At 48.7% G+C, this 22,358-nt stretch overlaps 1 protein-coding gene across 13 annotated transcripts in view; it reads right to left on the bottom strand.

Moving 5' to 3' along the window:
* Nucleotides 1-20,419, bottom strand: part of eps8a (epidermal growth factor receptor pathway substrate 8a) — a 33,767-nt gene extending 13,348 nt beyond the window's left edge. For 10 of the 13 annotated variants that reach the window (XM_036149293.1, XM_036149292.1, XM_036149289.1 and 7 more), the window contains exons 1-10: nucleotides 20,216-20,418; nucleotides 5,609-5,680; nucleotides 4,583-4,650; nucleotides 2,757-2,824; nucleotides 2,484-2,645; nucleotides 2,246-2,395; nucleotides 1,762-1,844; nucleotides 1,552-1,688; nucleotides 867-937; nucleotides 540-666 (exon numbers count right to left, since the gene is read on the bottom strand). In XM_036149293.1, the coding sequence (XP_036005186.1) occupies nucleotides 540-666; nucleotides 867-937; nucleotides 1,552-1,688; nucleotides 1,762-1,844; nucleotides 2,246-2,395; nucleotides 2,484-2,645; nucleotides 2,757-2,824; nucleotides 4,583-4,650; nucleotides 5,609-5,658 (916 nt within the window). In that variant the 5' untranslated portion in view covers nucleotides 5,659-5,680; nucleotides 20,216-20,418. Of the gene's footprint in view, nucleotides 1-539; nucleotides 667-866; nucleotides 938-1,551; nucleotides 1,689-1,761; nucleotides 1,845-2,245; nucleotides 2,396-2,483; nucleotides 2,646-2,756; nucleotides 2,825-4,582; nucleotides 4,651-5,608; nucleotides 5,681-10,504; nucleotides 10,683-17,124; nucleotides 17,227-20,215 lie in introns of those variants that run through there. The other 3 variants (XM_036149286.1, XM_036149282.1, XM_036149283.1) reach the window with 3 other exon arrangements.
* Between the last annotated feature and the right edge of the window lie 1,939 nt (nucleotides 20,420-22,358).

Genomic DNA, 22,358 nt, shown 5'->3' on the forward strand with positions numbered 1-22,358 from the left:
TAAGATACTGTCTGAATGGGAAGTTCTTTGCTTTTAAAAAAAGATGGGAACGTACTCTAGAATACTTCAAAATTCTTTTTAATTTTCAAAATTAAAAGACCAGTAATGTGAACCGCAATGATGTTTATGTATAAATTAATTACTTTTCTCAAATGTTTGCAGTAATTTATGTACATGCCTCCGCTTTTGTTTTTTGTATCAGTGCTGTACAAGTTTGGTCCTATTGTTTCTTTTTTTTGTCTTCCTTGTTTGTTCTTTCTTTCTTTCTTTCTTTCTTTCTTTCTATAAATGTTCAAAAAATCTAATAAACATAATATAAAACAAATCTATATAAAAAGAAATTAATCATAAAATGGTAATCTTAAAATGTTTAAAGTGAAGTTATCACTAATATATAAATTAAAAATGTAAATCAAAACAACAAAAAGGCTGTAATTAATAAGCTAAAGAATAAAGCATGTTTCTGTTTTTTCTGGTTCTGTAAAGGCCTTTGGGGGGGGGGGGGGGGGGGGGGAGTCCTCCAGGACGCTGCTGCTCACCTCCTGGACCTTTCTTCTTGCCTTTCTTGGCCTTCTTCCTCTTGGAGAGCTCGCTGAAGGCCTCGGCCGCCTTCTGCAGCTTGGTGACGAAGAACTCGATGTCGTCCAGGATGTGGTTCAGGATTTGCTGCAGAGAGAACAACAGTTGGTTCAGTTTAATCATTAATGCTTCAGCAAACCGGCTCATAACAACAGAGCAGAGTCCACCCCCCCCCCTTAAACTGTAAGCTGATTTTCCTTCAAACTCTGATTGTGCTCCAGTCAATCAGCTTAAGTCTCCTCCACGGCCTGCAGCTGCTCTCTCAGCACACACATGTTGAGCCTCACCACGTCTCGGTCCACTAGCAGCGCCGTCACGTCCGCGGCGCCGCCGTCCTGCGGCAGCTGCTGCTGCTCGTCTGCAACACAACGGCACATCACATGTGAAACATCTGGGACTGGACCGATTCCCTGGGAAAACATCTGGATTCACACAGGAATCCGGCAGGAAGAGGAGCGCAGACCAGAACCCACACAGAATATTACCAATAATAATAATAACAATAATAATAACAATAATAATAATAATATTAATAATACTCCATTCCCATCCAGACCCTTTAATATTAATTCTTACCAAGTCAACTAGACTAAATAACTTCAGTATTAGAAATGAAACTAGATTTAATTATACGATTTAGTCTCATTTTAAGTCAAATTAAGGTCAGTTTAGGCACATTGTGTTTTCTAGAGGTTTTACTTTATTACGATTTGCTGATGAAATCTCAATGATGGTTATTAGTACCTTCATTAGATGTTATTGCAGATTAAAATTAGTTAAACCTGAGTTTACACTCAGCTTTAAGCAGCATTTGTTCTCTATTTGCCCCTCCCTCACAGTACGCCAGATGTTCCGCGGTTCTACGGGGAACCGAAGCGTGTTCTGCATCTATTCTTAATCTGTGTCCACCAGATTCAACATCATTAATAATGAACATGTGACTCCGCCCACTCCCTCCGTGACATCACTCACAGTGTTGCTGCTCATTGGCCCAAGCCGACCACGCGGCTACGCGGCCCCTAGGCTCCACCTGATTGGACGCTGCAGGCGCCTCGGGGGCGGGGTTTGGTGGGGGAGGCGGGATCATGCCGTCGCTCTTCAGGATCATCCTGCAGACAGAGGGATCGGCCAATCAGCTGCCAGCATTGAAGCCTGAATAAGGAAGTGTCTGAGGGTTCTCACTTCAGAGCCTCCGGTCGTTTCTTCACTTTGCCGCCTTTGGCATCGATCATGGCACTTTCTATATCTAAGTGGATCAGATTCGCCTGTTGGAACAAAACATGCTTAATGTAATGTTACATTTTTAATGATAAAACCCATTAAAATAACTGTGGAATATTTCCAGATGTTGTCCTGAAAGAAGCCTTCAGTCAGCTTTGGAGCGCCACAGGGTCGTATCCTCGGCTCTTCTTTATTCCCTTCAGATTTACCTGCCTGGCTCTTAATTTCAGTTAGCTTTTATGATAAATTCTGATTAATCATCTTCTGATTAATAATAATAATAAAAGATAAAAGCTCCAGATATAAACAGGAAATAGTTGGTGCAGCTGTCTAGTATTTTGAATAAATTACGTATTAAAGCTGAACTGAACTGAAATGTTTGCACCGTAGGTTATGAGGAGCATTTAGAGGTCATCACACTCAGTTTTTTTACTTTCTATGCTACCTTGATGTCGTCACACTGGAACAGGTGCAGGTCTGCTTTGCTCTGACCGGAGTCTTTGCACACCAGAGCCAGGATGGAGTCGTAGCTGCAGGAGTTCATCACTGCCTGGCAGTGCTGCACTGACAGGATGGAGAAGTTCTCCAACTCGTTCTGAGAAAAAGTCCAGGTCAGCATGTTCTCCCAAGAACCCAAACTCCTGAAGATCTGAGAGGAGCACAGATGTGACCTAAAGTCCCACCTGAGAATCCGGGTCGATGAGGCTCACCGCCTTGTCCTCCACCTGCAGCAGCATCTCCTGAGTCCACACCTTGCCTTTGGCGTCCAGCAGGCGCAGACGTCGGACGCCGTCGTCCACGGTGATCATCCCATCCTTCCGGTCCAACACGAAGGTGGTCAGGTGCTGAGAGAGATGAAGGAGCTGAAGCTTCAGCAACAGTCAGGCATCTAACTGTGGATCAGCAGGTTTCTGAGAAGACACGTCTCCATCCAGACCTCCAGACCTAGAACTCACCTCCACGTGGTACTGGGACGTGTCCGTCAGGCTGTTGATGCTGGTTCTGGTGTAGTTCTTCCTTTGTTCTAAACCAAGACCAGAACAAAAGCTTTGTTATTGTCTATCAGGTCAGCTGGTGACGATAAGTTCTTCAGCAGAAGGTCAAACGGTCCAGGCAGGAGAGGAGCTTTGTTCCTCGGTGATGAGATGATGTGGACACGGTTCCAGGTCCACTTTTTAGTGCTCTGGGTCACTGAGGCCCACAGAAGATGACATCGTTCCCAGTGTTGATCTTCTGAGATGCTGGCTTCTGTTTCTCCATCTGAACACAGGAACGTGAGGAGACCCATGGTGTCTCCAGAACCTGAAGGATCCATCAGACCCATCACGTTTGTGGTCTTCTGATGTCCACCTGCGTCCCTCAGCCTCTCCTGGTCTTCTCGTCTCGGTCTTTGCACATGACGGGCGACCTCTGCACCGGACCTGGATCTTGCTGGACCCTCTCGGTCCTGAAGGTTCTGCTCCCCTCAGCTTGAAGCCGCTGATGATCCAGACGGATCGGTGAAGCTGCATCCGTCACCTGACGGTTGCAAAGCAAAGATGGCTGCAGCGTTTCTTCAGAGGCCGTCATGGTCGCCGTTCTCCTCGACGACTGGAGGTCACATCAGTTCATCGGACATTTTGTTTAGCAGTTTTAACTTTTCCCAGCAATGAGTCACATGAGCCGCGTGGAGGAGATAAGAAACAAAGGTCCAGAGCTCCTGATCCATAAATCAGTGGCGGTTCTGCTCTGTCCGGGTTTATCTGAGCGCTCACAGCTGCTGAGGCGGCACATAAACGCCTCGGCTCCTCCGCTGCATTCAGGGACGCTCTGTAAAGCTCAGTTATTGTCTGCCCTTATCTCCTGGCTCCAGTGCAGAGCTCCTCCACCTGACTGCAGGTAGATGGACCGCAGGACCCGGACCTGCAGAGGCTGCAGCAACCAATCACAGCAACCCACTCAGAGCCCATCAGAACCTGAAGTCCAGAAGGTTCCTGAGAAGCTTTGGAGCAGAAAGTTCCTCAGGAACCGGACAGAATAAAAGCACACCGCTTCCTCCTGGGCTGCAGTGACGGCACGCTGCCACCTGATTGGTCCCTGCTGCTGCCGCCACCTGATTGGTCCCTGCTGCTGCTGCCACCTGATTGGTCCCTGCTGCTGCTGCCACCTGATTGGTCCCTGCTGCTGCCGCCACCTGATTGGTCCCTGCTGCTGCCGCCACCTGATTGGTCCCTGCTGCTGCCGCCACCTGATTGGTCCCTGCTGCTGCTGCCACCTGATTGGTCCCTGCTGCTGCTGCCACCTGATTGGACCTTCTGAGGTGAAACCGATTTGTGCCGGTTTCATCCGGTACCGAGCATGAAGGTACCGCCTGGTACCAGAAGAGCAACACCGGTCCGGTCCAGATGGGAGGGCACTCAGAATTATTGGCTGGGTTCTGGGAAGTACAGAGGCAACTGGACCGAGCCTGCACGGGTCCAATCGCCTTCGTCAGCATCCCGTTTCTGGGTCTATGCAACTCTACAAGCAGAATTTGGGGTACCAGAAGGTTCTGAGCAGCTAGACCGTCACCGCAGCACAATGAACAAACTTCACCAGGGTTCTGGTCCAACAGTTTAAAGACAAAAACTTCAGAATCAGAACCACACACACTGGGTCACACGGCTCACTCTGGTTCTTCTTGTTCTGTTTGGAAGACGAACGAAGGAAATAGGATTCCTCTGAGCCTGTTCAGGAGGAGAGAAGAGAGCAGGTCCGGTTTATTCAGTCACAGAACCAGAACCAGGACCAGAACCAGACTCACCGTACAGAACTTTGGCACCACTCTTGGCTTTGTTTCTGGGAGGATCCGGAGACGCAGATCTGTGTCCGCTGGAACAAAGAGAACAGAGACTGGTCAGAGGTCAGAGGTCAGAGGAGAGACTGAGCTGCAGTCAGAGTCACACTTTAGGCACCAACCCTAAATCCATCCATCATTCATCCATCCATCATCCCTCCATTTTTAATTAATTATCCTCATTTTCAGCATTTCACAGTCAGAACCCTCCCTCCAGTCTAAACGGATCAGAACCACTGATGATGGATCATCAGTGGTTCTGATCCGTTTCAGTGGTTCTGATCCGTTTCAGTGGTTCTGATCCGTTTCCTCAGGCAGCAGCGGGCGTTCTGTGCTGAACCTGCAGATTTTCACACGTTATTCTGAGCGTGTTTGAGATGAATGACGGCTCGGCGCCGATGACAGATGGCGTCTGCACACACAGGCGTGGATCATGTGACCTGATCATGTGATCAGCAGCTTTACTCGTGTAAATCTCTGAGCTCAGCCTCTCTGGCTGCGTCTGCAATAAAGACCTTTTCTTTAATTAGCAGCAGCTCCACGCTGCTTTATAATAACTCTGCTATATCAATAACAGGAGCGCTTCACACAACTCCGTTAGTTTAAAGTTTCCCAAACAGGATGAAACATTTCTACATTTCAGACTCGTCTCCTGCAGGTTCTGTTGGACCCGGCGCCTCCGTCCTGCTGCTGGGAACCTAAGTAGGTCCAACATCTGGATCGCCTTATCAGAACATTGTTCTGTTCAAAGTGAGCAGCAGAAATGTTCTGATCCAGCAGAACCGTAGACCATTACCTTTAAAACCCGGACTATCTGAACTTATGTTCCCTCTTAGTGTTCTGAAAACTGTTCCTTAACGTCCCACCAGATTCCTGAACGAACAGCAAACGTTCCGTTTCAGATTTATTATCGTTCAGCCTGCTGCTCATTTTTATCCTTATTCATCTGCAAAAAGAAAATTCAGATTTCATCACCGCCACCATGGGACCCACTTGATGTGCGAGTTGAAGACGTTCAGAACTGGAGGATCGGATCCGTTCATCCTGCTGCACGGCGACGCTCAGCTGAAACAGAGAGAAATGTCACCATCAGAGAAAGAAGCGGCACCAGAACCGGCAGAACCAGCAGAACCAGCACCAGGAACCCGTCTTCTCAGGTACCTTAAAAACACGCCTGACGGACCTCTAGCCCTAGACTGGAGGCTTCCTGAGCTTTAATACGGCGATTTATAACCCTGAAGGGTTCTATCAGAAACGTGGAGGATGGAGTCAGAAACATGGAGGATGGAGTCAGAGACGTGGAGGATGGAGTCAGAGACGTGGAGGATGGAGTCAGAGACATGGAGGATGGAGTCAGAGACATGGAGGATGGAGTCAGAAACATGGAGGACGGAGTCAGAAACATGGAGGATGGAGTCAGAAACATGGAGGATGGAGTCAGAAACGTGGAGGATGGAGTCAGAAACGTGGAGGATGGAGTCAGAGACATGGAGGATGGAGTCAGAGACATGGAGGATGGAGTCAGAAACATGGAGGACGGAGTCAGAAACATGGAGGATGGAGTCAGAGACATGGAGGATGGAGTCAGAAACATGGAGGATGGAGTCAGAGACGTGGAGGATGGAGTCAGAGACGTGGAGGATGGAGTCAGAGACGTGGAGGATGGAGTCAGAGACATGGAGGATGGAGTCAGAAACATGGAGGACGGAGTCAGAAACATGGAGGATGGAGTCAGAAACATGGAGGATGGAGTCAGAGACATGGAGGATGGAGTCAGAAACATGGAGGATGGAGTCAGAGACGTGGAGGATGGAGTCAGAGACGTGGAGGATGGATTCAGAGACGTGGAGGATGGAGTCAGAGACGTGGAGGACGGAGTCAGAGACATGGAGGACGGAGTCAGAAACATGGAGGATGGAGTCAGAAACATGGAGGATGGAGTCAGAGACATGGAGGATGGAGTCAGAGACATGGAGGATGGAGTCAGAGACATGGAGGATGGAGTCATGAGGATGGAGTCAGAGACGTGGAGGATGGAGTCAGAGACGTGGAGGATGGAGTCAGAGACATGGAGGATGGATTCAGAGACGTGGAGGATGGAGTCAGAGACATGGAGGATGGAGTCAGAGACACGGAGGATGGAGTCAGAGACATGGAGGATGGAGTCAGAAACATGGAGGATGGAGTCAGAGACGTGGAGGATGGAGTCAGAGACGTGGAGGACGGAGTCAGAGACATGGAGGACGGAGTCAGAAACATGGAGGATGGAGTCAGAGACGTGGAGGATGGAGTCAGAGACGTGGAGGATGGAGTCAGAGACGTGGAGGATGGAGTCAGAGACATGGAGGATGGAGTCCGGAACACGGAGGATGGAGTCAGAGACACGGAGGATGGAGTCAGAGACACGGAGGATGGAGTCAGAGACACGGAGGATGGAGTCAGAGACACGGAGGATGGAGTCAGAGACATGGAGGATGGAGTCCGGAACACGGAGGATGGAGTCAGAGACATGGAGGATGGAGTCAGAGACACGGAGGATGGAGTCAGAGACACGGAGGATGGAGTCAGAGACATGGAGGATGGAGTCAGAGACACGGAGGATGGAGTCAGAGACACGGAGGATGGAGTCAGAGACATGGAGGATGGAGTCAGAGACGTGGAGGATGGAGTCAGAGACGTGGAGGATGGATTCAGAGACGTGGAGGATGGAGTCAGAGACGTGGAGGACGGAGTCAGAGACGTGGAGGACGGAGTCAGAAACATGGAGGATGGAGTCAGAGACATGGAGGATGGAGTCAGAGACATGGAGGATGGAGTCAGAGACATGGAGGATGGAGTCAGAGACGTGGAGGATGGAGTCAGAGACGTGGAGGATGGAGTCAGAGACATGGAGGATGGATTCAGAGACGTGGAGGATGGAGTCAGAGACATGGAGGATGGAGTCAGAGACACGGAGGATGGAGTCAGAGACATGGAGGATGGAGTCAGAAACATGGAGGATGGAGTCAGAGACGTGGAGGATGGAGTCAGAGACGTGGAGGACGGAGTCAGAGACATGGAGGACGGAGTCAGAGACATGGAGGACGGAGTCAGAAACATGGAGGATGGAGTCAGAGACATGGAGGATGGAGTCGAGACATGGAGGATGGAGTCAGAGACGTGGAGGATGGAGTCAGAGACGTGGAGGATGGAGTCAGAGACGTGGAGGATGGAGTCAGAGACATGGAGGATGGAGTCCGGAACACGGAGGATGGAGTCAGAGACACGGAGGATGGAGTCAGAGACACGGAGGATGGAGTCAGAGACACGGAGGATGGAGTCAGAGACACGGAGGATGGAGTCAGAGACATGGAGGATGGAGTCCGGAACACGGAGGATGGAGTCAGAGACATGGAGGATGGAGTCAGAGACACGGAGGATGGAGTCAGAGACACGGAGGATGGAGTCAGAGACATGGAGGATGGAGTCAGAGACACGGAGGATGGAGTCAGAGACACGGAGGATGGAGTCAGAGACACGGAGGATGGAGTCAGAGACACGGAGGATGGAGTCAGAGACATGGAGGATGGAGTCCGGAACACGGAGGATGGAGTCAGAGACATGGAGGATGGAGTCAGAAACACGGAGGATGGAGTCAGAGACACGGAGGATGGAGTCAGAGACACGGAGGATGGAGTCAGAGACACGGAGGATGGAGTCAGAGACACGGAGGATGGAGTCAGAGACATGGAGGATGGAGTCCGGAACACGGAGGATGGAGTCAGAGACATGGAGGATGGAGTCAGAGACACGGAGGATGGAGTCAGAGACACGGAGGATGGAGTCAGAGACGTGGAGGACGGAGTCAGAGACATGGAGGACGGAGTCAGAAACATGGAGGATGGAGTCAGAAACATGGAGGATGGAGTCAGAGACATGGAGGATGGAGTCAGAGACATGGAGGATGGAGTCAGAGACATGGAGGATGGAGTCAGAGACGTGGAGGATGGAGTCAGAGACGTGGAGGATGGAGTCAGAGACATGGAGGATGGATTCAGAGACGTGGAGGATGGAGTCAGAGACATGGAGGATGGAGTCAGAGACACGGAGGATGGAGTCAGAGACATGGAGGATGGAGTCAGAAACATGGAGGATGGAGTCAGAGACGTGGAGGATGGAGTCAGAGACGTGGAGGACGGAGTCAGAGACATGGAGGACGGAGTCAGAGACATGGAGGACGGAGTCAGAAACATGGAGGATGGAGTCAGAGACATGGAGGATGGAGTCAGAGACATGGAGGATGGAGTCAGAGACGTGGAGGATGGAGTCAGAGACGTGGAGGATGGAGTCAGAGACGTGGAGGATGGAGTCAGAGACATGGAGGATGGAGTCCGGAACACGGAGGATGGAGTCAGAGACACGGAGGATGGAGTCAGAGACACGGAGGATGGAGTCAGAGACACGGAGGATGGAGTCAGAGACACGGAGGATGGAGTCAGAGACATGGAGGATGGAGTCAGAGACACGGAGGATGGAGTCAGAGACATGGAGGATGGAGTCAGAGACACGGAGGATGGAGTCAGAGACACGGAGGATGGAGTCAGAGACATGGAGGATGGAGTCAGAGACATGGAGGATGGAGTCAGAAACATGGAGGATGGAGTCAGAGACATGGAGGATGGAGTCAGAAACATGGAGGATGGAGTCAGAGACACGGAGGATGGAGTCAGAGACATGGAGGATGGAGTCAGAGACACGGAGGATGGAGTCAGAGACACGGAGGATGGAGTCAGAGACACGGAGGATGGAGTCAGAGACACGGAGGATGGAGTCAGAGACATGGAGGATGGAGTCAGAGACATGGAGGATGGAGTCAGAGACACGGAGGATGGAGTCAGAGACACGGAGGGTGGAGTCAGAAACATGGAGGATGGAGTCAGAAACATGGAGGATGGTGTTATGGGTTCTGGATGGTTTCCAGCTCTGGACGGCAGTAATGCTGCGTTCCTTTCTCCTCAGAGGTTGGGACAAAGCTGCAGGTTACGTCCAGTTTGCCTTGTTGGACAGCAGGAAAAAACACGGACGCTGGCTCTGTTGTTAAAACAGTAACGCTGTTCTAGGCGGTATTTTCTACAGAGAAACAGCTGAAACATGCCGTCTGATGAACACTGACAGGCAGAACCTGTACGACTGACTAAATGTTCCATAAAATCACAGAAAGATGCTACAAGCAGTAGCAGGTATGAGGTTTAACTCGACGCCGCAGTGAGTAGCACCATCATGTTGCACCAACTCTTCGACTCCTAACACCGACTTTCCAGTCAGAGGTTCTGACCCGGAGGTTGAGAAGTCCGATTACCGAGGACAAACAGAAGAATCATGATAATTATAAGGCAGCAGAGACATTTCCTCTGATTATTAGGAGACTCGCTTTCTTCATCTGAGGACGACCTCTGACCTGCAGTTTGCACATGCTCAGTGCGACTGCTTCTGTTCACAGAACACAGCCTGGTCCACATGACGGTTCTGGTGGCTCAGAACCTCTCAGAGGTCCAGTTCAGAGTGCCAACCAGGCTGAAATTAAAAGTCTGCACACAAAGGCTGATTTATGACCCGGCTGGGCCGCGTGTGATTACTTTTCCCACGGCTCGCTTTATTCCCGTCCGTATCCACGCAACCGGACTGTATCTACAGTGAGAGGAGGAGGAGCGGCACCTGCAAGGCCCAGATTAGGGAGGAAGAAAGCCCCAGAGAACAAACAGACACAGGAACAACAGACCCAGGAACAACAGAACCAGGAACAACAGAACCAGGAACAACAGAACCAGGTCAATCCAAGCCGACCGAGGAGGTTCTGGACCCTGAACGGACAGTTTGAGTTTAAAACTAAAATGTGCTTAAATGTTTTACCAGCCACAGAAAAATAGGTGCTGGACAAATGTTCAGGTCCAGTTGTGTCCTGGGGAACCATGTCGGACCTCAGAGGTCCCCAGAGATCTTTAGGAGGGTCAGATCTTCCAAAACGGTCTGGGATAGAAGAACCGGGGTTCTGGAAGAACCAGAGCCGGTTTAGGGGACAGACCCCCCAGCAGCATTCGGACCAGACCAGAGGTTCCTGTTTAAGGAATAATGAGGGGAACCTGCAGACCCGACCGGTTCTTCTGGACTCAGAACCAGCCGTTGGACCGCTGCCCAGCCAGAACCTCTGAGCTGAAGCAGAAAGGTGCTGAAGTTCCTCTGCTGCACCTGCAGACACAGAGGCCCCGCCCACTCTGATGACATCACGGCCTTGTTTACTGAGTTCCTGCTGTTTGCTCTGGGCGGAGAAACTGGACTTTGCCTCCTGCTGCCATGAGAAGAGAACCGCTGATCAGAACCACACCCTCCACTCAGCTGTGACTCTGCAGTTCCCCTTCAGGTTCTGTTTACCTGGACCAAAGCCGTTCAGCTGTGGGGGGTCAGAGTCCACATGGGCGTAAACCCTTTCAATCCTCTTTACTTTCCACCGCAGAACTTTCAGCTGCTTTGTTCTCTTTGTTTCTGGACCCATTGTGCTGACGACCCGTCTGCTGCCGCCTCCAGCTTCACACACCTGAACAGGTGCAGAGGAACCCGCTTCCTGCCCCTACCTGGGCCCTTCAGAGTAAAAGCCTGCAATCTCTGCAGACGTTTAAAGCCGGGTCCAGAACCAGCGTCTATAGCAGAGAACTTCAGAATCTAGAACCAACATCTATAGCAGAGAACTTCAGAGTCTAGAACCAGCGTCTATAGGAGAAAACTTCAGAATCTAGAACCAACGTCTTTAGGAGAAAACTTCAGAATCTAGAACCAACGTCTATAGGAGAAAACTTCAGAATCTAGAACCAACGTCTATAGGAGAAAACTTCAGAATCTAGAACCAACGTCTATAGGAGAAAACTTCAGAATCTAGAACCAACGTCTATAGGAGAAAACTTCAGAATCTAGAACCAACGTCTTTAGGAGAAAACTTCAGAATCTAGAACCAACGTCTATAGGAGAAAACTTCAGAATCTAGAACCAACGTCTATAGGAGAAAACTTCAGAATCTAGAACCAACGTCTATAGCAGAGAACTTCAGAATCTAGAACCAACGTCTATAGCAGAGAACTTCAGAATCTAGAACCAGCGTCTATAGGAGAAAACTTCAGAATCTAGAACCAACGTCTATAGGAGATAACTTCAGAATCTAGGACCAACGTCTATAACAGAGAACTTCAGAATCTAGAACCAACGTCTATAGGAGAAAACTTCAGAATCTAGAACCAACGTCTATAGCAGAGAACTTCAGAATCTAGAACCAACGTCTATAGCAGAGAACTTCAGAATCTAGAACCAACGTCTATAGCAGAGAACTTCAGAATCTAGAACCAACGTCTATAGCAGAGAACTTCAGAATCTAGAACCAACGTCTATAGGAGAAAACTTCAGAATCTAGAACCAACGTCTATAGCAGAGAACTTCAGAATCTAGAACCAACGTCTATAGGAGAAAACTTCAGAATCTAGAACCAACGTCTATAGCAGAGAACTTCAGAATCTAGAACCAACGTCTATAGGAGAAAACTTCAGAATCTAGAACCAACGTCTATAGGAGAAAACTTCAGAATCTAGAACCAACATCTATAACAGAGAACTTCAGAATCTAGAACCAACGTCTATAGCAGAGAACTTCAGAATCTAGAACCAACGTCTATAGGAGAAAACTTCAGAATCTAGAACCAACGTCTATAGCAGAGAACTTCAGAATCTAGAACCAACGTCTATAGGAGAAAACTTCAGAATCTAGAACCAACGTCTATAGCAGAGAACTTCAGAATCTAGAACCAACGTCTATAGGAGAAAACTTCAGAATCTAGAACCAACGTCTATAGGAGAAAACTTCAGAATCTAGAACCAACATCTATAACAGAGAACTTCAGAATCTAGAACCAATGTCTATAGGGAACATGTACCGTTCCACAGCTGTGCTGTAAAAAAATACAACGCTTAGAAGAACGTCAGTTCTGCAAAGTGTCTGTTAACACCAGGATGACATCAGCAATAACCTAGGGAGGGGCCAGAAGCTCATCTCCAGACCACCAGAGGTCCATCATCCTGCAGAGAGGAGAACATCTCAGCAGCTTCCAGCCTTCCAGCAGATTCAGGTCAGAACAGGAAGCAAAGAGAACTGAGCAGAAACCAGGAGCTCCACCTATGAGCCTGTTAGCAAAGGATGAAAACTCAGCAGAACAGCCTCGCCTTTCAGAGGAGCTCAGAACTTTATAAAGCTGTTAGCAAGAGAACGCTTTGATCCGATGGCGGCGCCGTCCGCCATTTTGTGCCTGACGGTGGCATTTTATGCCGCATGGCCGGCCCGGCTATGTAAACAAGAACCTGGAGAACAGAGAGATGGTGTGTGGCGTCTAACCTCAGTCCGTCTAAAAAGACACTTTTAGTTTGTCACTAAACTTTTGTTTAGGTCTAAAATAATGAAATGTTGCTTGTTGGTTGCCGGTTAGATTCCCTGCTCCGACCAGCAGCTGTGGCTGCTAGCATAGCTCACCACCGTCAGGGAGTGACCGGCTGAAGCGCTTTGAGGTGGTCAGACCAGGTGAACGCTGCACAGGTACAAGCATCTACCATTGAACTGCTCCTTTAACAAATAAAGGCCCGGCTGGGCCCGGTCCAGTCCGGCTGGGTCCAGTCCGGCTGGGCCCAGTCCGGTTCTGACGGCCCGGTCCGGTTCTGACGGGTCAAAGCTCAGCGTTCCTCCTTCACTCCAGTAATAAAGTGTCGCTAGTCTCCATGTGGCTCCTGCTGAGGCCCCAGCAGAACCCTCATTATTGGTCTGTACTGCCCACTGGACCCGGGTTCTGCTGCAGGGATCCGGCTGGGTTCTGCTGAACCCTGCTGGGAACACCAGAACCCGTGGGACCGTGTGGACCCATGAGGAAGGTTCACTGCTCTGAACTTCCTCTTCAGTCACTCATTACCAGATGATTGATTAGGTGTTAACCGGACCCGTGACCCGGTTCTCCTCAGCAGCTAATCATTACACCGTTATTCATCAGGTTGCTGTCAGCAGAACACAGGGTCCAAAACCAGAACCGACTGAGACCAGACAGTTTAAGCACCGGATAACTCTGGTTGCAGCAGTCCGATTGGACCTCCATATCTCAGCCATCCTCTTCATCAGAACCATCATTCATCAGGAAGTTGGACTGACCCAGTTATGGTTCTGATCCCCTCTGATTTTCTACAGGAGGTACTTGATGGTTCTGACCCGGTGGAATGTGCAGAACCTTTGGATTTAAACTCCTTTCACGGCCACAGTTTGATCTTGTCGGCCGCTGCAGGAGGACTTCCTGTTTTCTGTCCAATCAGAGCCCAGCGTGCAGAGACACGCCCACTCTCATCCACTCCTGGTAGATTTCTCTGCTGTACGGTTCTGGAGAAACTGGACCTGAAGGTTCTGTTCCCCTGACACCGCAGACATAGAAAGGTCCATGTGAGCCCACCAGAAGGTTCTAGGATCAGAAGCTCAGGTTCTGCTGAGAATGGCCCACATGTCTGGTTCCGACAGCATTTCCCTCCAGGTTCTAGTGAAGGAGGTTCTGAACGTGACCGGAGCAAACGCTGCATGGAAGAAGACGTTCCAGCGACCTTCTCCATCCCTCTTACTAATCAGCACAAACCCAAAAGGTTCTGGACGGGTACTGCGTCGGGTCACACCGCCAGCTCACAGCTTTCTCCTCCACTCGGTTCTTTCAGAACCGCAGGTCCCGACCCTTTTTCTGCTCCGCAGAATCAGCAGATGCAGGTTTATTGTTCGGGTCGGAACGGTTCTGCGTGCGTGCCGGGCCAGAGGCAGGAAGCGTGTGGAGTACCGGGTCGGCTGTATTGATGCGGGTCAGAGTGGCGCTGATCGATTGGAGCGCTGCAGCATCCAGGCCACGCTGCTCCTCATTTAGCTCTGTAACCTACATACGGCTGAGCCCACGGGCCCAGAGATCAGAACCAGCAGAACCGTCTACCGCTCTGGAGAGATCAGAACCTACAGAACCGTCTACCGCTCTGGAGGGATCAGAACCAGCAGAACCGTCTACTGCTCTGGAGAGATCAGAACCTGCAGAACCGTCTGCCGCTCTGGAGAGACCAGAACCAGCAGAACCGTCTACCGCTCTGGAGAGATCAGAACCTACAGAACCGTCTGCCGCTCTGGAGAGATCAGAACCAGCAGAACTGAGAAACCCTCACACAACACAAACCCGCAGAACTCAGAACCACCGACTTAAAGGAACCAGAACACAGAGGACTGAGGCCCGTTTCGTTCTCACACAGAACTCAGTGAGGTTCTGTAGGTTTGGATCTTTGTACAGTTCCTAAAAATGTTCTGTTCCCCTGAAATCATCGTTTCCAAAAGATGGTGGTTACGGTTCTGATCGGTGGTTCTGCCAAACTGGACTTTAACTTCACAAAACCCGACCTCTGATGCAGATCTGAAACGGATCAGAACCCATCCTCAGAACAGCCCTGCAGGAACCAGACGTGTGCTAAACTGGGCCCAGATCCTGATACGTCTGACCCAGAACTATTTGTTACAGAACATTTTTTCCAGAACCATCTGATCCAGAACCATCGGATCTGGATCCCGACTCCTGGTTTTCCTCCACATGGACAGAATTTCCCTCAGAGTTCTGGATGTTCTGGACCTGAGCCGCTCTGCTCAGAGTTCTGGATGTTCTGGACCTGAGCCGCTCTGCTCAGAGTTCTGGATGTTCTGGACCTGAGCCACTCTGCTCAGAGTTCTGGATGTTCTGGACCTGGGCCGCTCTGCTCAGAGTTCTGGATGTTCTGGACCTGAGCCACTCTGCTCAGAGTTCTGGATGTTCTGGACCTGAGCCGCTCTGCTCAGAGTTCTGGTCGGCCCAGCCAAGCTTCCCGGGTCAGTACACGCTAATCTAATGCAAGTTAAAGGTTCTCTTTGTGGCTGATTTTAACCGGACGGTTCTGTTGGACTCTGAACCCATTCGGCTTGGTTGGTTCTGGAGTCGCTGCCCTTTCACAATAAAAGCTTAAAGCAACATAAACGATTTCCTTTGGTTGATGTGGACTGAAGACGGTTTGTTCTCCGCTTCTAAGACGGCCCGGTTCTACGTTCCTTTAAATTCTGGACTCGACTTGAACCGGACCTTCAGGGTTCCTGTTTTCCCTTTTCAATTATTTCTAAACTTGTTTATTTGATTCCATTTTGCTTAAAAATATTAATTTTAATCCTTAATTTTTCTGGACCCACCAGAACTCAGTGTCGGGTTCTTCCAACCTGTTCTCCTGAGGTTCTGCTCTGAACTCTTCAGGTCTGATGAATAAATGGATCTTATGGAGCTCCATCCACCTTTGACCCTCTGACCTTTGACCGTCTGACTGCAGCTGCAGTGTGATTGGTCCAGAGCACCAAAAGAACCCTGCGGTTCTGATTGGAGGCCCGCAGCGTTCTCCTCACATCTGACCCGGTTCCACAGCAGGTCTCAGAGCACCTGAACGCAGCACCAGGCTAAAAATAGTCCAGAATAATCTTGAAAGTGCTGAGCTCGTCAGTTCTGGGGGGGGGGGGTTCTGGAGGTCCGACTTTGGACTGCTGACCCGGGAGTTCCCTGAATTCTCACTGGGTTCTACGTTTATCTTTATTGTTCAACTTCCTATCAGACAGTTTTTTTTAGAAATATATTTTTCAGCCTTTTATATTTATAGTATTTTTATTTTTTCATTTTTCTTCACTCCTTAATAAAATGTAATCTTAGTAAATTTGACTTTATTTCTAAGTGAATTAATAATTCTGACTTTAATTTCTTATTTTAACATCCAGTTCAACTCTGAGGGAAAAACATCTGAAGAACTTTCTGGGTCCAAATGTTCAGATGAATGTTAATCAGATCTGCCAGAACCAGAACCTTCCCGGTACCTCTGGTCCAGACAGATTCTAACCGTCGGCCCGGTCCAATCAGAACCAAACCTCCTGATCCTCATTTTCAGAACTTGAGTCCTTCAGACCATCTTGAGCAAAGTTTCCAAAGCAGACTCGATGGTTCTGATCCAGTACGGAACTGGGCCATCCACCTACTGTACTGGTTCTGCTATAATCAAACCCCCCAATACTGATCCATGAGTTCTGATCCTGCGGTTCTGCTATCGTCATCTGACGGTTCCACCAGCTTTCCTGATGAGGTTCCATTTGGATCTGAAGTTGTTCCTCTCAGTTCTAACAGGTTCTAGTTCTGCTGGTACCAATTGTCTCCTGTACAGAACCAAACACTGGATCTGGACCGTTCCTCTCAACCCAAACACTGACCTCAGATCTGCTGCAGCCAACTCCCTCATCGCTGTTTCCTGAACAGAGGAACCAACCGGGTCCGACTCGGATCACATGGTTCTGAAGTACTGTCACCTGATTGGCTACTTACTAACAAACCGGGTCTGGGGTTACAGACCCGGTCTACAGCCGACCCACACCAGTCAAAGAGCTGAACCTACCTGAGCAAACCGGTCCACAGGCGTGTCAGAACCAGAACCAGAACCGAGCGGCTGCGTGTCGGCTGCAGGAAGGAGCAGATTACTGAGGATCAGCTGCTGATGCTCCCGGCTCGTTAAGCCGTTAATTTGTGACTGACAGGTGGGAGGCGGGGCCTGAAGGTGAGCAACAGGTGGCAGATGGTCGGGGAACCTTTGACCCGGTCAGAACCGACCCAACAGAACCCATCGATTATAGTGAATACAGTCATATTTAATAAATTACAATATTATTGAAACTCAATTCACTAAAGGAAACTAAAGTTTATATAGATCAACACTGATGATTTATTTCCAGCCAATAGAAACATTTAATTTTAGAATATTTCATCGGACCAATAAAAGCTTAATAAAAAGTATGTTAAACAACGGATTAAAGAGTTTTTCATCTGGAAAACAAGTATTTAGTAATTTATGGAATATGACTGTTTACATTCCGTACCTCAGGACAGGAATTTATTAAAACTATTGTCTTGATAAACTTAATAAATCTCACTTTAGTGTAGTTTGTTTCTGATGACGATGATTGGTTTATCTTATTTTTCAATTCAATTCAATTCAATTTTATTTATATAGCGCCAAATCATGAAACATGTCATCTCAAGGCACTTTACAAAGTCAAGTTCAATCATATTATACAGATTGGGTCAGATTATACAGATTGGTCAAAAATGTCCTATATAAGGAAACCAGTGGATTGCATCAAAGTCCCGACAAGCAGCATTCACTCCTGGGGAACCGTAGAGCCACAGGGAGAGTCATCTGCATTGTACATGGCTTTGCTGCAATCCCTCATACTGAGCAAGCATGAAGCGACAGTGGGAAGAAAAACCACCCATTAACGGGAAGGAAAAACCTCCGGCAGAACCGGGCTCGGTTCTTTTAAATGTAGAAATCTGTTTCTTTAATTAATTTTAACTTTTATATTGATAATGATTCCTCTGATTTGGTTTTGTTTCATTTCTTTGGTTCTGGTCATCTTTCTTTAGCAAGTATTTTTATATTTTAAATAATCTCTATGTTTTCCTGTAATATTGCTTCTTGTTATAGTTTGCTGTGGTTTGGTTTTTAACTTTAAATGAAAGACAAACGTAACTTCTGTTTTTCATCTTTCAAACATCCAGATCCGTTTCTAATCTAAACATCTCGTTTGTTCCCATTTTTCATTCGCTCAGAACAGAAAATAATTCCCAGCAGCGCTGTTGTTCCTCTGATAACGCTTCTACTTCCTGTTTCTGAGTGACATCATTCAGCTTCCTGTTTTGGCCCCGCCCACTTTGACTTTCCTCCTGTTTTGTACGCTGCTGTTACATCAGTTCACAGCTCGCATCTCTGAATGGTTCTTGTCTGGCTGTGGCTTTGGACCCAAACGCCGACCAGAACCAGATAATCCAGAACCAACTGGAGGCCAGTTGGACCAGAGAGTGACGGGTCAGCAGAACCCCTGGATCCGGTTGGTTCCTCACGCCGCTCCACCAGGAGGTTCCCTGGCAGCTGATCCTGGATCCGTGTAGATGACGGTGGTTCTGAACCACCGGCCCGGTCTGACCCGGTTAGCTGAGGGGACCCAGTTTGTTGCGGGGGTCCAGAGGGGGCCCAGCTGCCCCCCTCAGCCGCGGGGCCCCTCCTCAGGGGGATCCGGCCCTGGACCAGCAGGTAACAAAAGGTGAGCCTCCACCTGCAACTCGACTCCTGATCCCTCACTGCTGCTCCAGCACATCACACCTGGCAGGTACCGTGATGTCACGCCGTCGCCCCGGCGACCGCACAAACAAGGCGTCTCCCGGGAAACGCCTGGTTACAGTTAAAGGAGCATGATGTCACTTCCTGCCCCCCCCCCCCCGTCTCCTGCTGGTTTTATTTACAGAACATCAGAGGAGCAGATTGATCAGCAGTCATGTGACTCGAGTCCCACCCCTCCCCCCAAACCCAGAACCATCCAGAACCGCAGCGAGGCGGCCCCGTTTGGACTTTGATCTGAGCCCGGACACAGAACGTTTCTGATTACGCAACAGGCCCGACTCAAAGGTCCCCCAGGGGCCCCGCTGGGTCCCCAGGAGGCTGCAGCAAAACAACAACAGGGAACAGCAGAACCCTGATCCAAACCACCAGAACCATGTAAACAGTCCGAGTGCTGGACCAGAACCATCACAGGAAGGTTTGATAACCGGGTCTGAAACAGCAGAACTGAACTACAGACACAAAGAACCCAAACAGAACCTGGAGAATAATGTTCTGACTCTGAGAAATTACAGACTGAACGTTAGGGTCGAGTTTAACTGAACCCTGTCAGAACCAACCCAAACAAAACATCAGAACCCACGTTCTGTGGAACTGGACCAGGAAGCCAGGCCTTGAGGAACCGGGCTGACGACCTGGAACATCTGAACAAACTGAGAGAAACCCAGAACAGAACCTAACAAACATGCAGAACACTGAACAGGAAGAACTCTTTACAGCTTGGCATCAGAACCAGACAGCATCTGCAGGGTTTTAGAACCAAGGTCCAAACAGAACCGACAACTGAATCCATCTGCATGACTGGACCTGATTTTCCATGAACCGGGTCGCCTTGTCTCCAGATGACATTGTCAATTAGTTCTACATACATAAACTCATCAGAACCAGGAAACTTAAACTGGATTCAGACACTGAACAGAACCAGACGGAACCAACAGAACCAACACAGAATGGGCCCAGACAGTTCAGCTTCTCTGGGACAGGTGCTGGTTCCAGGTGTCACACAGGTGAACCTTCCTGATTGGGTCAGCTGCTCCTGATCAGCACCTCTGCTGACCTCAAACCAACTCGGATCACATCCAGAACCGGCACATGTAAGCGGTTCCGCTCGGTCGGTTCCTGTCCATTCAGGTGCTGTTTTCAGAAACAGATCAAGTTTCGTTGGTTCCATCCAACACATGACCTCCAAAGCAGACCGTCCGGTACCACCACGAGGTTCTACTGGGATTTTAACATTATTCTGTGACCGTCCAGCCTCCAGAACCTTCTGGTTCACCTGTTTGTTGGCGCCGCAGAAATATTAGACCGAGCTTACCTGCAGCTCTGGACTCATCCAAAGGTCCGAACCGGATCAGAACTGCATGGCACAGGTCACCTGTTCGGTTCCAGTTCTGGGAAAGAGCGCTCCTCTCTGGCAGCGGTTCGGTGGAAACTGTTAGGACTCCGGTTCGGATTAAAGAGCTGCAGCCGGAGCTTTCTGCAGAGCAGTGTGGGTCAGTCTGTCCCTGAGCGCTGACTGACAGGCAGCGTGACGCACTGGCCACGCCCCTCCAGATTTTCAAAATAAAACCGCAAAGAAAGCAGCGCAATTTTAGGTCATAAAAGCTTAAAATATTATTAAAATATAAATTATGTTCCGATAGAAATATTAGAAACACAAAATAAATTGTTCGATCGGCAAACATACATTTTAAAACATTTAATAAGCAAACCAAACAAACAAAAAGTTTTTAAAAATGTAGGATTCTGTCACATGACGTCAGTAAATCTTTATTTGTGAATTACTGTCAAAAATCCAGCTCGTCTTCAGCATCTTCAAATCCAAAGTTATGGAAATATTTTAGCTTTCCTGCCAAAGGCTCATTAATCTGCTTCTGATTAAAGAATCATTTCAGTTCGTCTTCATTTACTTCATCATAAAACTTTTTTTTAAATAAATTATTTTTCACACTAACTTTATTTGTAATTATTCCCCAAGGCATGTTTGACCAGGAACCGATCCAGAACACATAGGATCCGTGGAACCTCTAATATGATAGACAGTTATTTTCCTTTAGGACCTCTAAGGCTGTAAAAAGAATTATCGGGCTTTAATTTCCATGTTTCTGCCAGAGTCGCTACTAATGAGTCCCAGAAGAAAAGTGTGGAATAATTTTCATGAAGCTCAGATGTTGCGGCTCCAGAGGAGTTTCTGCGTGGCCCGCTGATAGGTCGCTTCCCTCAGAGCTGTGGAGACAACCTGTGGAAACATCCTGAGGAGACAACCTGAGGAAACAACCTGAGGAAACATCCTGAGGAGACAACCTGAGGAAACAACCTGAGGAAACATCTCACCAACATGCAGCTCCATCAGACATGAGGCTCAGAGAAACGGATCCCTAAAGCCACCAGCAGCGCCATTAATGTCTGAGCAAAGAAGTCCAATTAGCTGCATTTCCCCCAGAAATCAGGTACCGTGCAGTCACAGCCGGTCCTGCACCGCCCCCTGCTGGACAAACACTCACCCTGCACCCCGCAGTGCGATCATAAACCCAACTTCTGCTGATATTTATGGACCAGTACTGCAGCAGAACTTTAGATTCGGTCCAGTTTGGATGATTTAACAGTACAGCTGATCTGAAAAAAGATAATCTCCCTAAACTTTAATCTGATGCTCATTAAATCGCTGCAGACTCCTCTGAAGAAACGAACCTGTCCAGAGATGTTCTGAAACAGGAGGTGTCACTCTGGCAACATCTCAGGTGCTTCTGGGTCAGCCGGACCGGCAGAACTCTGGTCTTTGGGTTCTAAATCGTTGAATCCTCTGAACATCTGATGACCCGCTTCGGTCCAAATGACTGGAGATGCTGTCTAACCTGGATCACATGTTCTACCATTAAACCCAATCTCTGCTGGCGGTTCTGCAGAACTGTTTGTTCTAAGGTTCTGCGGGTCGTGCTAAGGTAACAGAGCTGGCTGCAGCAACCTTCTCTGTTTAGAACGTTTACAGGTTGAAGAAACCCAATCCGTTGAAAATCTCTGGACTCGGATTAAAAGCCGGTTCTGTTTCAGGAAACCGACCCGATTCACTGCAGAGGTCTACAGGAAATGTGTGGTGGAGAACCGAGCAGCTGAGTCTTTTACCAAATTATGGGGGGGGTGTATGTATACATTTGACCCTGAGTGGAACCCAGTTCCTGTCTGAAGAGAACCCATTAAAGTTCTAGAATTCAGATTCCAGCTTCTAGTCCCGATAATTACATTTAATGAGAAAATGACCCGACTCACTTCAAAACGCTTCTTCTGAAGAACTTTAGAACATTAGAACCTTTACGTTGAAACCATTACATTACAACTTTAGAACACTTAGGTTTGAACTATAGAACCGTTACAACTTTAGAGCCGTTACTGCTTTAGAACTTACTGTTAGTACTGTTCCAACTTTAAAACAGGTACATACAAACTGTAGAACAGTTACC

This window comes from Fundulus heteroclitus, chromosome 17, assembly GCF_011125445.2.
Source record: "Fundulus heteroclitus isolate FHET01 chromosome 17, MU-UCD_Fhet_4.1, whole genome shotgun sequence".
NCBI lineage: Eukaryota > Metazoa > Chordata > Actinopteri > Cyprinodontiformes > Fundulidae > Fundulus > Fundulus heteroclitus.